General features: G+C 51.4%; 7 protein-coding genes across 7 annotated transcripts; 3 read left to right on the forward strand and 4 right to left on the reverse strand.

The window, feature by feature from the left end:
* Positions 1 to 42: 42 nt before the first annotated feature.
* On the reverse strand, positions 43 to 1871 carry BJX67DRAFT_360705 (putative mitochondrial oxaloacetate transporter (Oac)). The gene is made up of 6 exons (XM_071029800.1): positions 1539 to 1871; positions 1387 to 1461; positions 1182 to 1311; positions 656 to 1127; positions 458 to 603; positions 43 to 406 (listed from the first exon to the last, which is right to left on the reverse strand). Exons 1-6 carry the CDS (start codon positions 1553 to 1555, stop codon positions 314 to 316), a joined length of 933 nt encoding a protein of 310 aa, XP_070883711.1. The 5' UTR covers positions 1556 to 1871; the 3' UTR covers positions 43 to 313.
* A 142-nt stretch (positions 1872 to 2013) lies between these two features.
* Positions 2014 to 3596, forward strand: BJX67DRAFT_203163 (WD-repeat containing protein SWD2). The gene is made up of 3 exons (XM_071025491.1): positions 2014 to 2247; positions 2316 to 2535; positions 2594 to 3596. The coding sequence occupies exons 1-3, from the start codon at positions 2143 to 2145 to the stop codon at positions 3364 to 3366; spliced, it is 1098 nt and encodes a 365-aa protein (XP_070883712.1). The 5' UTR covers positions 2014 to 2142; the 3' UTR covers positions 3367 to 3596.
* On the reverse strand, positions 3203 to 5701 carry BJX67DRAFT_203105 (uncharacterized protein). Its single transcript, XM_071025490.1, has one exon. It carries the CDS (start codon positions 5305 to 5307, stop codon positions 3544 to 3546), a length of 1764 nt encoding a protein of 587 aa, XP_070883713.1. The 5' UTR covers positions 5308 to 5701; the 3' UTR covers positions 3203 to 3543.
* On the reverse strand, positions 5606 to 8095 carry BJX67DRAFT_203086 (putative integral membrane protein (Ptm1)). The gene is made up of 7 exons (XM_071025488.1): positions 7768 to 8095; positions 7512 to 7709; positions 7125 to 7450; positions 7025 to 7065; positions 6904 to 6978; positions 6240 to 6850; positions 5606 to 6186 (listed from the first exon to the last, which is right to left on the reverse strand). The coding sequence occupies exons 1-7, from the start codon at positions 7840 to 7842 to the stop codon at positions 5905 to 5907; spliced, it is 1608 nt and encodes a 535-aa protein (XP_070883714.1). The 5' UTR covers positions 7843 to 8095; the 3' UTR covers positions 5606 to 5904.
* Positions 8096 to 8230: 135 nt separating this feature from the next.
* BJX67DRAFT_373724 (uncharacterized protein) lies at positions 8231 to 9394 on the forward strand (the record flags this gene model as incomplete). The annotated part of the gene is made up of 2 exons (XM_071031440.1): positions 8231 to 8316; positions 8374 to 9394. The coding sequence occupies 2 exons, from the start codon at positions 8231 to 8233 to the stop codon at positions 9392 to 9394; spliced, it is 1107 nt and encodes a 368-aa protein (XP_070883715.1).
* A 73-nt stretch (positions 9395 to 9467) lies between these two features.
* Positions 9468 to 10568, reverse strand: BJX67DRAFT_203205 (DUF4112 domain-containing protein). The gene is made up of 3 exons (XM_071025492.1): positions 10371 to 10568; positions 10083 to 10297; positions 9468 to 10031 (listed from the first exon to the last, which is right to left on the reverse strand). The coding sequence occupies exons 1-3, from the start codon at positions 10440 to 10442 to the stop codon at positions 9542 to 9544; spliced, it is 777 nt and encodes a 258-aa protein (XP_070883716.1). The 5' UTR covers positions 10443 to 10568; the 3' UTR covers positions 9468 to 9541.
* A 577-nt stretch (positions 10569 to 11145) lies between these two features.
* Positions 11146 to 15232, forward strand: BJX67DRAFT_373725 (decapping enzyme complex catalytic subunit DCP2; the record flags this gene model as incomplete). Its single annotated transcript, XM_071031441.1, has 3 exons — positions 11146 to 11176; positions 11256 to 13612; positions 13907 to 15232. 3 exons carry the CDS (start codon positions 11146 to 11148, stop codon positions 15230 to 15232), a joined length of 3714 nt encoding a protein of 1237 aa, XP_070883717.1.
* Positions 15233 to 15300: the final 68 nt, after the last annotated feature.

Consider the following 15300-nt stretch of genomic DNA (forward strand, 5'->3'; position numbering starts at 1 on the left):
GGAATGGGAGTGGAGCTGTTTCAGCTGGGCTCTGTGGATCTGACGATGTTTCCAAGACGCGTCGAAGGACGTGCCAGGTGATGCAAACACCCTGCCTTCTACGATCCTGTCTTTCGGATGAAATTAGTTATTTTACTGTCATTTAAAAGTATTCCTGTCTGCATTACTCAACCAATTCTTCATATCTACAATGGTCTATAAGACGGCAATACAACAATAAACGCCGGCTATATACATTCCAATGGCGCCGTTTACGAAACCAGATTCTACCCTCGAAGACTGGGAAGGTCAAGAACACAAGTCTTTCTAAATCTTAAAGGCGGGCCTTTAGCGAGTCTGAGAGAAACCTGTCCTCGGCCTTGCGCATAAGCTTGTTGGTTTGCTCAGCTAAACTAAGAGTCAAGATCTGCAAATGAATTAGCAGCCTGGCCGTAGACTCTGGGACAGGTATACTCACGGTATGGGGTAGGATGCGAGCCAGATGGGCGAAATAGCCCTTGTAAATAGCAAGGAGGCCTTCTGTTCTGATCGTTTTCGCCAGACAGTCGAACACGCCTTTATAAAGGTTACCAGTCTGGTTATACATTCGCGACATGATGGTATCTGGAACTGAGTTAGATGCGACGGTATCCAAGCCATTGATGCGTATACATACCAGGAGGATGCATAACACAGCAGACAACGAACCCGGAGGCTGTACTGCTGGCCAGATGGAGAGCTGGGCCGTCTTCCATGCCTAGATGCTTGACCAAGCGTCTTTTCGCAAAGAAGTATGTGGGCAGCTGGACAGAGCTACCGAAGCCGGTTCGCACCATGGCCGCACCGACTCCACGATATAATCCGCCAACTCCCTCGGATGTGAATATTTTCTGCAGTCCATCAAACGAATTCCGGTACTGGTGTTGTGTACCGACGGGGAGGAAGGGAGAGAATGATTGAAGACGAGTTTTAACAAGGAAGAACGGCGACCCAGCGGCGGCGCCAATGATGCCGGACGTGGCGCCCGAAAAGACATTGATACCGAGAGACTGTACTTGCGGATCCTTGTACACGGCGTTCGTCAGCCCCGTGCGGATGGGCTCGTAGAAGCCGAGACGGCAACCGTTGAGGAGGACTTGATAGATGTACTGCCCCGTGTCAGCTCGCCATATTCCCATCTATCGTCTGAGTTAGGGACGCACTGCAGACCCGAGCCCTCGAAACAGCCCGCGGGGACCTTCATTCTGCAGGATAACCTTCACCCCATGATAGACACCATTATATTTCTTGACGGCTTCCGACTTTGCCTGCAGCTCTCCTTGCAATTGTAGACTGGGACAAAACAAACATTAGATCTCTGGCCGGAAGGGAACGCGAGATGCGCCAATCAAGAAGCAGGCATCATACCGAATCTTTACCGTCTCAAAGCTGTGTGTAACTGTGACTGCGCCGCATGCTGCAATGCCCCCGGCAATGAACGCTCTGAAACCATTAATATATTGTCAGCATCACCGTCGTCAAAGGCCCTCGAGCCCTAGGTGTCAGTGAATGTAGCATACCCGGTCGTTGTCGACATCCTGTTGTCAGCTTATGGGGTTGGTCGAGGTTTGCGGCGTCGCGAGTCGAGTCCTGCAAGAAAAAAAGACGCAAAATGAGGTTTCCTATAACATGTACAATGATTGAAAAGTCCGATGAGCCAGCAGAAAACGCGAACAGGTCTATCGAAAGGTGAAGGGAATGGGAATGGGTATCAAGGCGGCTGGAGTAATAAATGTCAGAAATGGGTCCGCGGCGTCGGTGTTGGTGATGGAGATGAGCCATGCGTGATTGCCATTGGCCCGATTCACAAGTGCCTGGTTCGCTTATCCGACGTCGGCGGGCTTCGACGAGCCCGGGCCCGCGTGCCTGCCGCCTGCCTGTGGACGAGCAGGCCAACCGGTGCAGTCAGGCCGTGTTTTGCCGGCAGTAGCCGCCGGAGGGGAACAACTTGGATGCCGAGCCCTCAAGCACGCGCCGCGGAAGCTTTTCCTGCAACAGGAACCAAGCTTCAAGGAGCTTCCGAGATTTTAATTTGAGCTTCTTTGAACGTCCTGTGGTCGGTATTTGGCTTTGTGTTGGCGGTCTCTTCCCATTGCTGCTTCTGCTTCGCACTACTCTCTAAACATGGCTGAGGGCGGCCAGTCAACACCACTGCAGCTGCCACAGCAACAAGCTGTTCTACAGACCCAGAAAGTCTCCGATGTTATTCGTAGCTTCCGCCCCACGAAGGTTGGTTATGCTTCTCTTTTTCAAACAGCACGAAGTTTAGATCTAATTGAGGCATCTGAACATTTTAGGTGTTTCGTTCCTCAAAGCAAGACAACTTCGTAACGTCGTTGGATTTCGATGACCAGGGCGAGTTCGTAGTAGCTGCTGGCGATGATGATATTATCCAGATCTTCGATGTGAAAGGAGGCAAGATGACGAAGTCGGTCCCTAGCAAGAAGTATGGTGCGCATTTGGCTCGGTTCACCCACCATTCTCGCCAGGTTCTCCACGCAAGCACGAAAGTTGATGGTATGGTGAATCGTGTCTGATGTTAGTTGGGTGTTACCCCGTTTGCTTACTCTAATAGATTCGTTGCGACTCCTCGACCTGCATAGCGAAGGGTATATACGTTATTTCTCGGGACACACAGACAAAGTGACATGCTTGGCTCTTTCTCCTGGGAGCGATTCAGTTATCTCGTGCTCCAAGGACGATTCCGTTGCGATTTGGGACTTAGGGTCCAGACATGCTCAGGGAAAGCTCAAACTTTCAACTCCATATCTGGTTGCGTTCGACCCTTCTGCGTCTGTCATCGCGATCGCCTCTCAGTCCACCTCATCTGTCCTTCTCTATGACTTCCGAAATTACGACAAAGCTCCGTTTTCGACGTTCGACCTTGCGGCGTACGAGGAAAGATATACCCCTTCAACTCGGGGGAGAGCATGGACTCGCCTCGAGTTCTCCAATGATGGAAAGTATCTGCTTGTTGGAACGGATTATCACGGCCATTTCGTCCTTGACGCTTATGAAGGGAGCCTGAAAGCCTTTCTGGTTGGCAGAAGCGGGTCACCTGGCAGAGCTGCCCCCATTTCCACCACAGGGAAGCCCCTCGGGCAGGGAGACGCTTGCTTCTCAACGGAAGGCAGATATGTCCTTGGCGGGTCGGGTGACAAGCAGGATATGCTGGTGTGGGATCTACAGCAGAGTCCCGACCCTAATAACTGCTTGCAGCCCGCGGCCACATTGCCTCACCGCGGCCGCACGGCCATGGTCGAGTACAATCCAAGGTTCAACATGATCGCTTCTGCGGATAAGGATGTTTTCTTCTGGCTCCCAGAGGACACTTCTAAGGTCGCATAGAAGTGAGGTATATCAACCGCGGATCCGCACAGCAACAGGACGAATATAGTCAGTGATGAAGAACTTCGGCAACGCTCAGCCGTACAGGCTTTCAATGGATCCACGTCAAGCTCCTCTTGCAGGTTATCTTCCCTCGGACAGGGGACTTTATTCGACTAATGCTTGGTCGGCTAAGTTCTAACTCTTTCGGCTCTTTTCTTTTCCTATCAAGCTCCTGGCAGTATCACACACCCAAATCAGCGGCCCTTTCAGATCCTCGTCGTCTCTTTGCTCCTCGATCGTCGTCTCGATTAGTTTGACAACCGTACGGTTACTGGTTATCGTCATAACCTCTGAGACCCAGCCATACATGAAGACGCTGGTGTTGATATCGGATAATGTATCTTCGACTTTCTGGCCGACCGGTGGCAGTTTCCCTTGCTGCTTCCCCGTGTTGATCGCGGGTTGGGCGTCGACCGTTCTAATGGGCAAGCGTAATTGAGAAGGTACTTTATAATCGGACAGCTTCTGAAATTCTTCGATGAGGAATGCTGATTTTGCCTCGCTGAAGGATTGATCCCCCATCATAATTGCCATTCTCTGCCTCTCGGTTTCGGTGCCTATGGTTTCCACAATCTCGCGCATTCTCTTTGCAGCTTGGCTTGTGCAGACCAGCGAACGTGCTTCCATCACTGGCCAAAGCTCTGTTGGCAGTAGCGGTCGTTCACGCTCAATCTCAATTTGCCGGTTGATAGCTTTGTGATGCTTTGCCGAGGGAGCTATGTTCCGGTAATGAGATAAGTCGGAAATGATGGCAAGTAATAGGGTGCAGTCAACATTGATGGTGGAAGTGAACCTCTTGAGCCGGCTGGGTAAAAGGTTTCGGACCTCGTTCTGAATGGAAGCAACACTGGCTTCTGAATGACCGCGAGCATGGTGTTGGGAGAGAGGAACTTCCTCGCCACATTCAACTGTCACGCTATATCCTCGGATCGCCTTCAAGAGATCATCAATTTCAGGATCTTTCCCTTCCTCGATTTTAGGAATCACGAATCGCAACCGAGGCCGCCTGTAATTCACCCTCACTAAGCTCGCAGCTTTCCTCATATCGCGCGCAAGTTTCAACAACTCAATCTCGTCGTCATCGTCGTCCTCGTAGTCACTAACCTCCTCCCGGTCATGATTTTGGAGGACGGTTCTCTCCTCTCCGTCCTCGTCATCCGAATCCCCCTCCCAGCCTTTCCTCGCCATCTCGAACAACAACCTCGTTTCCGAGATCGTAGACACCTTAACCCACTCCTCTCCATCGTCCGCAACAATATCTACAAACACACTTTTCCGCTTGTTCTTGTTCCTATTAGTCTTCTCTTCCCCTTGCCCCTCCCCATGCCAATAGAACCTCTTCCCAAACGCAACCAAACCGGTGCAGGTCCTTTTCGCAATCCACCAAACAGCCTCGTAGAACGGGAGGTTTGACGACCGCAACGCATGCATAATCTTGATCTCTGCCTCCTCCGCGTCAAGTAATTCATTCTGAAACTTCTCCCCGTCCTCGCCCTCAGCACCCGAGCCCAGACCCGCATCCTGGGCTCGAATCTGTCCCCTCGCTCCCTCTGTCACCGCAATGGCCCCATCAAGCTGCTCAGAAAGCTTCTCCAACGTCTTCAATTCCGAACGAACATTCGAGCGCAGCGACCGCACCTCGACGATCTGCGGATTCCGCTGTGTTTCTGCAAGGAGGGCCTTGAAGGCGTCGAGTTCGGCGAGGAGGGCGCGGCATCGCGTGAGGAGGGACTGGGCGAGGTCCTTGCGGGGGTTTCCTGATTTCGACTCCGACTCTGGGACCGGGACCGGGACCGGGTTGTGGTCTTGATTGCCTTTTGATTCTGAGTTCTCGATTTGGTCTCCCGTGTTTATTTGTATTGTTGGGGGCTGGTCGTCTGGTGTGCTGTTGCCCCGCATGGTGGTTTGTCGGTTCTTTTGTCTGTGGGTGCGGGGAGGAAATTTCGCGAGCGAGTTTGTTGCCAGCGGAGAGTGAGGTCGAGTAGTTTCGAGATATGAGCGAGTTTTGAGATCGAGTTCTTGCCTTGAGGCGCTGGGCGTTGCTGGTACATTATGTGACTCATTGAATGTCTGCTCTACCCTAGATGGTAAATTTTCCTGCTCTTTTGGGTTTCATCTTGGAACCCAGTCTTACTCTTGACCCGCGATGAACTTGATCGAGCTACGTCCTCACTTCATCGGGCGAACACGAGACTTGGACGGATTATCATTGCAAAAGTAAATAGCTCATTCCTCATCAAACCACCGGCCGAAAGTATTAAAGAGCAAATAAAAGGGTAACGGGGATAAGAGTTGCAAGAAAACACCTATCAATAACGCCGCCATATGCCTGAACAGTCGATTACACCAAGATTCAAGAAGCTATTCCCTGATTTGCTTTTAGCAGAAAATCCTTGGTATGTAAGCCACCCAGGGCTTGATATCAATACAAGTGTCGATGCGACTGGTCGTCACGCTTCGTCAAAACAACCGTCACGAAGGACGGAAGGATAGAATCTAATCCGTATCCTTCGTTAGTGCTTTCCGTTCGCCGGAATGATGTGGCGACCCGTCCTCATCGTCGGACCATCTGTCGCCGTCTTCACCAACGGCGAAAATAGTCTCCCCATCTAGTGACTCTCGGGTGCGTGCTGCAGAGGGAACCGGCTTAGGGGGTACAGGCGACAGATCACGACGCGGTTCAGCAGATGCATGTTCATCCAAATCGCCAAGGGCGTCCTCTTCGTCCAAAGTTCCTCCGAAGGATCGAATCTCGAATCCATCATCATCCTGGGCAAGCTGTATACTGTGTCAGCGTCGATGGCGGATGTTTGTTGTGGCTGGTGACTCACCTCGTCACTCATTGCGAATCGCCGGTTATTGGCAGTTGGTCGCCAGAGGTAGGCAATGAACGCTAGGTCAATGAGATACACGACACTGAGCCATCCATCCAGGACAAACCATCGAGTTTTCCAATGCTCGGGCAAGAAATCGGCCTCAGTACGGCTCGCGAACGCGAGCGCATTGATGAAGATGAAGCCAAACAAGATGATAATGCTGCCTAACAAACACCACCAGAGCTTCTTATACATCATGGCTTTGGTCTTCTGCTTCCTATCGACAAGGTCTTTCATGGTGGCGTTCAATGAACTCAATGTCCACACATAGAATGCCGTCAACGTAGCAGCAAGAGGCAGCTCAATAAACAGAATTAGTATACCTGCAGCCTCTGGGGTGATGGACAAGCTCGCGACGGAATATATCACGGCGAAAACGAAGTGGGTTATGGCGAGAATGCGAACATATACCATAGTGCGACCGAGGGACGGCTTGACAACGCCATATCCCATGCAAACTATGAGAAGGAGGAAGAACGAAAAGGAGGTACGGGCTGCATTGAGGACAGCGACGACAACCATCAGAACCTTTGCGCCGATGTTCAGTCCGTGTCTGTTTTGATAGTCTGGAACAGATTAGGACCACTACTTGAAGCAGCAATTGACAGGATAATCGTACCATAGAAACCCCAAGTCATCAGTTGTTCCACAATCAAGAAAACCAAAATAGCGGTGATATAGTTTTGCACGGGCACTGTGCGTCGTTAGCAAATGAACGCCCATTGGAGAAGTCGACATACGAATATCATGTCGGTTCTGGACGTAGAGGAATGCCCAGTATCTATAACAGTCAGCTAATCCTCAACTCTGAACAAGCGGAGAGAGCTGGAACGCGCGCACAATCCAATCACTGTATAAACAATAGTCAGGCCTCCATAGAAAGGCAATTTCGGGATCTGCGCCGCTGGAAGCTCGCCATATGCATTCCGAAATTCCACCACCGCCCTGTAATCTTCACCAGAATACCCATATGTGCTCACACAGTAGTACCCTGTCTTTTTCACGGGATAGTTGATGGCGTCAGGACTCTTGAGGTGTACTGCTTTCGAGATGATCTGGAACTCTGAGGCGTCACTGGCATTCGGCGCGAGAAGGAAAGAGCCAAGCTGGTCCTCCTTGCACAGGTCGGCTTGCACGCTGCCCTGATCACAAATTGATTGGTATTCCTGGAAGACGGTGAGCCAAAAGGTCAGTTCCGGTATCTAGTACAGAGAAGGGGTCATATACTTCGGGATCGTCGGAAATACGTCTTCCGACCAAAGGTTCATCGGTCCATTCGAATATTACTAAACTAACAAGAGGGTCGGAATCGTCGGGAGGAGAGGCTTTTGCGAACTTGGTCAGGATGAACGGGTCAACGTTGCCTCCCCAAGCCTTGCGGCTATACATGCCCGAGCATTGTAACCGGTGAGAGATATCCTGCGTCTGCGACCTTATGGTTAAGAAAAATATCTTCATTAAAAAGGGGAGTCGATTATCGTACCAATTCCATCTCATTGGCAAGGGTTCGTCCGGCCAGCAAGGCAGACAACCCGATGGCGCGGGCCCAGCTTCTCATCCTGAAATCGGAGCTCCAAAATAAAGCTCTCTGGCTCAACAGGAGATCGAGTGAAGATAGAGAATCATAGGAAAAGCACGGCAGTGAATCGTATCAGCCCGAAGTTGGCAGGAACCTCTGAAGCCTCTTTTCCAATGTCATCAGCCTGCGTTCGGTCGGGGATAAGCTGTGGCTGGAGAAGCGGCGTGTTGACATGACGGCCCGCCAATGATGCGTTCTCGAGCTCGAGAGGGGGCGCACGTACAGTCACGTGATATGTATGCAGATCACCGCCTACCTATCCCGAGATGAGTATCGCCACCAATCGAATTCTGCCCTTCAATGGAAGAGGTCCCCTCCGTGACTGAAAAGCCAAGCCGGCGTACAAATCAACAAGGATATGACAAAAATGCCCGGAAAACAGCTGTCGAGTCCTTGTATGGATTGTCGAGATGCTGACTCTGTATTTATGATTCGGTCCCGCCGTCTGTGCAGGTAGGTTCGCCTATCCTAAATCTTAGTCTGATCTCACTCTCATCTTCTCCTCGGTAGAAACTGTTATATACGATTTGTGGATTATAAGGTTTTTCGGCGCATGGAAAAGTATCGTCTCCGGAAAGATATACCAAAAACTGGGCCGTGTCGCCTACTCCTTCCTCTGTCTTGTGGCCTTGGTTCGGCGGCCCTGCTGCACATGATCCACACTCAAATCGAAGACTTCCGTTCGAAGCCATACGGCCCTGCAGGCTTTGACCTGCACGTTCTCCTAATAGACCTGTCGTGTATCTCTTCAAGGCGTTTGCCGCGCGATGACATAGTCGAGGTGCTCCAACGGCGCTTTCCTCTTGCATCGTTCACTCAGCTTCCTTTACATAGCATTTTCGAATTTGTTCCCGACCTACAAGAAGTTTTGCCTAAATATGCCGGCCAAGGCTATGCAGATGATTATTTGCTGTCTTCAAAAGAGCGGCTTGATGCCTTCCGCGCGTCTATCTCATCTGCTACTTCTGCTGCCGATGTTGACTCCATTTTGCTGAACCGGCTTGTTGTTGCCTTCGCTAAGAGGATAGATTGTCTTGGAGTTTTGTGGGGTGACTCCGACGACCGACTTGCTGCGAGGACCCTTGCCAGTGTTTCTAAAGGCCGTGGTTCTTCATTAACATGGCAGGTGTCTGACGGCATGTCTCCATTCGGGCTGGAGTTCAACTTTCCTTTACGAGACTTGTTCACTGTTGAGCTCCAGAACTATGCCAATTCGTTTCCGGAGCTCGCCGACATCATTGTACCTGATACGCCTCTGTCTGACAACGTCCTCACCAAGAACCTCTCCATCGACCAACTCATGTTGCGCTACGTCTCGTCCCAGGGAACTAAGTATCCGGGCGTTATGTCCAACGTAACAAGGACCGCAAATAAGCTTGAGGCGCCTCGAATGCTCACGGATAGACGTCGATGTGCTCTGTGCGATAGTTTCATCCACGACTTGGGAGGCCCAACGATGGACGATAAAAAGAGCTCTTCATTACCCGAATTCTGTTACGCATGTGATCGGTCCCGTCCTGGGTTAAGCTGAGGGGAGGCTGAATAATCTTGCGAACAGGAAATACTGAAGAAAGAAACATTACCATAAATTCATGCAAAATTTCCAATATTGAACGCCATATGAACTTCGGAAATCCAGCCAGGCTCTCGGGATATCCTCTGTCTTGCAAGATTATTTCTAGGTTTGAGAGTGATCGATATTACCCCTTTCAAGATCGCCCTCTCGACGCTTTGACTTACCAGACCGGCCCTCTCTTCGAGATTGTGACTTTGTCTGGTGGTTAGCGGCTGCAGGCTGGGACGGGTCCTTCGCACTTTTGGTGCGTGCCGGGCCGCCCTGACGAGGGTTTTCAACAATTTCTGAATCATACCGGTCGAATTCACTCGGCAGGCTCGGATCAACATCAGCGTCGCGCCGTCCCATTTGCCTTGAAGCTGCTTTAGCTCCCTTGTTTCGCAAATAATTTTCGAGAATAACGGCATTTCGCGTGTTGCATTTGTATACAGCATCTGCAATGTCTCCCACAAACGGCACAAGGCCAATGACGAAATCAAGGAGAATATTTATGATCATTTGCATCCGAAGCCGAGCCGGAAGCCCTCCATCGATACCCTCGCAGGTTTTCAGGACCATCATTGCCAGCGCTGCATCGGCCGCATCACCAATCCTGGAGTTCGGTCAGGATTGATACAGCGTAACAAACGAAGTTTCAACTTACAGAGGAAATAACCCGATCGCACTGCCCCATCCGAATCTGATCCCACACAGGTTGAAAAGACAGTAGTCCAGTCTATATGCTCGCCGTTTGACCCGGGTGAGAACTTTGGTGTCGTTCTCAGATAGTCCGGGTGGAATGGCTTTGCGCCTTTTCCGCGTCTTTTTCCCAAAGGCACGGCCCAGGCGCGACGCAGGGACTTCTTCAAAGTAGGGATCCTATACACGTATTGCGTGTTGGCCGCAGTGCAAGAGCAAGCGAAAGGCAGGTAGATCGCGGGCTAAAACTTACCTCATTTCCGAAATGATTCCTCGCCGATTCTGCGAGAATCTTCTTCCCAACTAGAGAGAAAAGAAAAGACATGGCCGCGCCGCGACGATATATAACTATGATGAGAATGGCAAGAATCTGGGGTCGTAAGGAACGCGATTTCTTTTCTCAAATCCAAAATCTCCTGAGAAGCTGTCCTTGTAAAGAGAGATTTCTATATTCAAATATTGAAAGGAATTCGGATAAAGTTCTGGCAATAAATCACCTTCAACCCCTGGGTGGACGTCATTCCCAGCTTCGGTCCGCCAACGCATTTACGGTACTGAGTGACATAATCCGGGAAGATCATTCTCCAGCCACACTATACACCGCCACAACGAGTCGCGCAAGCGAAGCGATTGGTCCATTGCGCCACACGTTTGGGCGCTCTTCTAAAACGAGGTTGTGGCTTAGCCGCCGCTCTGGTGCCCAGGCCCACCCGCTCCGAGTCACCACCAGCTCTTCCTTCCACTCTTCCAAGCTATGGACGGAAACTGACGGCCAAACTGACGTTCGATCCATCGCCCACCCGGTACCTCCGTTTGTCGGTGACCGACCATTTCGCTACGTATTCTTATCACCTGTGTTGTGTACCCTCTCACTGTACGCTTCAGGGTTGGTGCTTTGCCAAGCTCCTCTCCTTGAAGCTGCACGATTGTGCTGTCCACCTGCGTCAACCACCACTCTTCGAAACCAACCTTGGACTACCACTCGGCCACAGTAGGCCGTGTTGAAATGCCAAAGCACGCCTTACACTATGACAGAAACAAAAATGCAACTGGAGGACTGTAAGCCTTCTTTCGATTTACACCCCTGCCTTCGTTCAGATGGGGCCGCCGAAGGGGCGCTAACGGTGATTGGGAACAGGGCTAGATGACTTGTGCGTCCGCTTTATTATAAACTTGCCTCGCGAGGAATTGGAATCAGTTGAGCGGATATGTTTCCAAGTCGAGGAAGCACAATGGTTTTACGAAGATTTTATCCGGCCACTGGACCCGGCCCTTCCTTCACTCTCCCTTAAGGCATTCGCCTTGCGAATCTTCCAACATTGTCCGCTCATGGCCAACTGGTCTCGATATCACCATACTGCAGCATTCTCCGAGTTCCTGGCCTACAAGACTCGCGTTCCCGTTCGTGGTGCTATCTTGTTGAACCATGAAATGGATGAAGTGGTCCTGGTCAAAGGCTGGAAGAAAGGCGCAAACTGGAGCTTTCCCCGTGGAAAAATAAATAAAGATGAAAAGGATCTTGATTGCGCCATCCGTGAAGTCTACGAGGAGACTGGCTATGACGTTCGAGAAGCTGGGTTGGTCAAGGACGAAGAGGACGTGAAGTTTATCGAAATCACCATGCGTGAACAACATATGAGACTTTATGTCTTTCGCGGAGTGCCTCAAGGCACTTACTTTGAACCACGGACTAGGAAGGAAATTAGCAAGATAGAATGGTGGAAATTATCCGATTTGCCAACCTTGAAGAAGAGCAAGCAGTACGATGAGGGACAGGCAGCGGCTAATGCGAACAAGTTCTACATGGTTGCCCCGTTCCTTCATCCACTCAAGAAATGGATTGCGCAGCAGAAGAAATTGGGCACGAGAACGCGTCTTGACATTAAACAACCGACCGATGGGGAAATATCTATGGACGATGGCCTCCAAGCGACGACCGTTGGTTCTATACCCAACCCCGTGCCTCCGGAGCTTGCTGTTCCTAGCGATTTGCCAGAAGTGGCGGCTACTCACGATGCATCTGCTCACCTCAAGCGTCTGCTCAACATCAATAATGGTCTTACTGCACAAGGAACTGTCAACAGCTTTAATGTTGACCCTAATGCGTCGAAGTCTAACGCCCTTTTGGAACTCCTAAGAAGTGGGACGTCCCTCAATCCTACCCCACAAGGCCCGAGGAATGAACAAGAGCTGCCCTCGGCACCTCCACCATCTGGGTTCTTCCCCGGCTTTCCTCAACAGTATGTCGGGCCTCCAGGACCCCAGGGTAATGCACCGCAAGCTACGCGCCCATATGGGGACCCCTCTCATAGCCCATTTCCCGCGGGGAATCGATCTTTCCCTCAGCCTCTGCAAGGATACTCAGGTGCCCACCAAGCAGGCCCCTCTCATCTTTACCAGCAGCCCATTACTCACCCGAGGTCGTCGACTTCAGGGTTCCAGCCTGTTTCTGGGCAGACGCCGGCTCCCGGACCCTACCAGCGTACGGGAGACCCTCAGTTCTCACACTCAGCTCAGCCTCCTCAAATCCAAGCAGCCGTTCCACCGGCAAGCAAGCTCCCACCACCGAAGCTCACCAGCCATTCTCTGGCGCTATTAAGTGTCTTTAGGGACGAAAAGAAACAAACTCCACAGACGGCGAATGCGAAGTTGGCGCCACGCCCTGAGCCATCGCCAAGCAAGGAGCGCAAACCTTCCCATCACCAGGACCAATTGCTAAGCTTGCTAAAAGGTTCTCCGCTAACATCTGGTCCACGTCCAGCTGAGTTATCGGCATATCCAGCGTCCCCTGCCCAAAAACACATTCTTCAACGGCCCAATGTGAACTCGAATCATGCTCAACAAGCACCCAAGGGTGCTTTGACATCAGCAACAGTATCTGGTCCTTTGAATACCCCTCACTTTGAGGCGATTCAGAAGCCGTCTGGTAGGAAGACGAATGAACCAAGAAATCGAGCCAGCCGGGAACGACAAACACAACCTCTGGCTTCACCGATCACGATTTTGCCTAGGCCGCAAAGCGCTAGGAGAGAACAAACTCCTATTCCAGGACCAGCGCGATCTCCACAACCTCATTCGCAACCTAGACCGATCAAAACGAAATCTCCGGAACCACCGAAGATGTTCCAACCACAGATACTGCGTCGTTCAGATAAAATGGACGTTCAGAGCATATTGCCTGTGCGGACTAAGGATACGGAAGGAACTTCCAGGGTAAACGATCTCCCTGAATCTCCTGACGCTAAGGCTGCTCGAGCTCCTCAGCCCGATGCTCATCGCCGGCCAAGCCAGACGGCCGCGCAAAGGGAGACGCTCCTCTCCCTTTTCGGGAAACCTGCTACTTCTTCAAAAATTTCACCCCCAGGACAGCTAAACTTGCAGACTTCTGGTTCCAAACCTCTGGCCACACCATCTGTTGTAAGCCCACTCACACCACTTCATCACACAACTGGAAATGAAACGTCCGCAGAGGATGGAGCTTCCAACGCAAACAAAGTTGCGACTTCCGCCAACAAAGCATTCTTACTTAGCTTTTTGGAAGGAGTTGCTAAGAGCAGCAAGTAAGGTGTCGCAATTGAAATTCTTGAGCAATACATGTCGATTGTATCTTAGGCTTGGCAAAGTAGCATCATTGTAGCAGAGCAACACTTTCAGTGTACCATGCCTGCCCAGGTCCATTTTGAATATACTGCCACTATAGACCGCCTTTATTTTGATGTCATCCGTTGAGGTTGCTCTGATTTGTAAACGCTCAAGCAGCTTCATCAACACTCGCGGAAAGCAGTGCAGACCATCATGATACGCCCAAGGACATCTCCGCGACTAATATGCACCCGCTGCTCATCCCAATGGCGGGCTTTCTCAACAACTCGCCAGCCCCGAGCTCAGGATATTGCACCACCCCCGCCGCAAGATGGGTATGCTCGCCTCACGAACCGGGGATTAATCTCCATTACAGGCGTTGATAGTACTACTTTCCTCCAGGGCCTCATAACCCAGAACATGTTTATTGCCAATGACCCGAACCGCAGGGTCCGACATACCGGTTCCTACTCTGCATTCCTAAATTCCACCGGCCGAATCCTCAACGATGCCTTTATATACCCGCTCCCACAGTCGGAGGGTGCTTCACCCGATGAACCGGCCTGGCTTGTGGAAGTTGACAGGGACGAGGTTCCGAGTCTTCTGAAGCATTTGAAGAAGCATAAACTGCGCGCGAAGTTGAAGCTCCGGGCTTTGGAGGAAGGCGAACGAACGGTTTGGGCTTCATGGAAGAATCATTTGGAGCCGCGCTGGGCTGCATATAATCTGGAATCGCCGACGTCTTCGCTATTTCCGGGTTTGGAGTCCGGATCAGTTGTTGGGTGTATTGATACCCGGGCGCCCGGGTTTGGGTCTCGCCTTGTTACTCCTGGTGCGGAAGACCTGAGGACGCATATCCTCGATGAGGCGCAGGTTGCTGGCGAGGAGGTTGACTTGACCGTGTATACTATCCGTCGTATATTGCATGGTGTAGCAGAGGGGCAGTCGGAGATTATCCGCGAGTCGTCGCTGCCATTGGAGAGCAACATGGATATGATGAAGGGGATTGACTTCCGCAAGGGCTGCTACGTTGGCCAGGAACTGACGATTCGAACGCATCATACTGGCGTTGTGCGGAAACGGATATTGCCTGTCCAGCTGTATGAGGGCGATGGCGGTGCTCCTGCCTCTGCGGATGGCCCAGTTTATGACCCGTCTATCAAGCTCTCCCTGCCTCCGTCGGGATCCAATATTTCCAAGATTAGCGCACGGAGAGGTCGCAGTGCAGGCAAATTCCTTGGGGGTATTGGTAATATCGGGCTTGCGCTTTGTCGTTTGGAGACGATGACTGATATCGCGCTCACTAGTGAGGGCAGTCAGTTCAGTCCCGACCAGGAGTTCAAGGCCTCATGGAGTGAGCCGGAAGGAAGCGCGGAGGGTCAGAACAGCGGGGAGGTCAAGATCAAGGCCATAGTACCACCATGGACGAGAGACTTCATCACGTCCGCTGGCGGCAAAGGCAACACCAGCCGCGAAGGCCATCGCGCGAGAGACTATCTCGAGCAGCTAGAGGAGGAAGAAGCTCAACGATGAAATGATGAATGGTTTGTGTATGATATTGTACATATATTCTAGACTTGTATAACGCCACATCAATGCAA

Source organism: Aspergillus lucknowensis (genome assembly GCF_044049455.1).
Source record: "Aspergillus lucknowensis strain CBS 449.75 chromosome Unknown BJX67scaffold_38, whole genome shotgun sequence".
Taxonomy (NCBI): domain Eukaryota; kingdom Fungi; phylum Ascomycota; class Eurotiomycetes; order Eurotiales; family Aspergillaceae; genus Aspergillus; species Aspergillus lucknowensis.

Bases quoted from the DNA above. Each gene is read 5' to 3' on its own strand.
- BJX67DRAFT_360705 (XM_071029800.1), bottom strand. The intron at 1,128-1,181 runs GTGCGTCCCTAA...GACACGGGGCAG, and splicing joins TTCGAGGGCTCGGGTCTGCA to TACATCTATCAAGTCCTCCT. The intron at 407-457 runs GTGAGTATACCT...ATTCATTTGCAG, and splicing joins CTCGCATCCTACCCCATACC to ATCTTGACTCTTAGTTTAGC.
- BJX67DRAFT_203163 (XM_071025491.1), top strand. From the start codon at position 2,143: ATGGCTGAGGGCGGCCAGTCAACACCACTGCAGCTGCCACAGCAACAA. The intron at 2,248-2,315 runs GTTGGTTATGCT...TGAACATTTTAG, and splicing joins GTAGCTTCCGCCCCACGAAG to GTGTTTCGTTCCTCAAAGCA. The intron at 2,536-2,593 runs GTATGGTGAATC...TTACTCTAATAG, and splicing joins CGCAAGCACGAAAGTTGATG to ATTCGTTGCGACTCCTCGAC.
- BJX67DRAFT_203105 (XM_071025490.1), bottom strand. From the start codon at position 5,307: ATGCGGGGCAACAGCACACCAGACGACCAGCCCCCAACAATACAAATA.
- BJX67DRAFT_203086 (XM_071025488.1), bottom strand. From the start codon at position 7,842: ATGAGAAGCTGGGCCCGCGCCATCGGGTTGTCTGCCTTGCTGGCCGGA. The intron at 6,979-7,024 runs GTATGTCGACTT...AACGACGCACAG, and splicing joins CCAGAACCGACATGATATTC to TGCCCGTGCAAAACTATATC. The intron at 6,187-6,239 runs GTGAGTCACCAG...CACAGTATACAG, and splicing joins GATTCGCAATGAGTGACGAG to CTTGCCCAGGATGATGATGG.
- BJX67DRAFT_203205 (XM_071025492.1), bottom strand. From the start codon at position 10,442: ATGTCTTTTCTTTTCTCTCTAGTTGGGAAGAAGATTCTCGCAGAATCG. The intron at 10,298-10,370 runs GTAAGTTTTAGC...ATACGTGTATAG, and splicing joins GGAATCATTTCGGAAATGAG to GATCCCTACTTTGAAGAAGT. The intron at 10,032-10,082 runs GTAAGTTGAAAC...ACCGAACTCCAG, and splicing joins GCGATCGGGTTATTTCCTCT to GATTGGTGATGCGGCCGATG.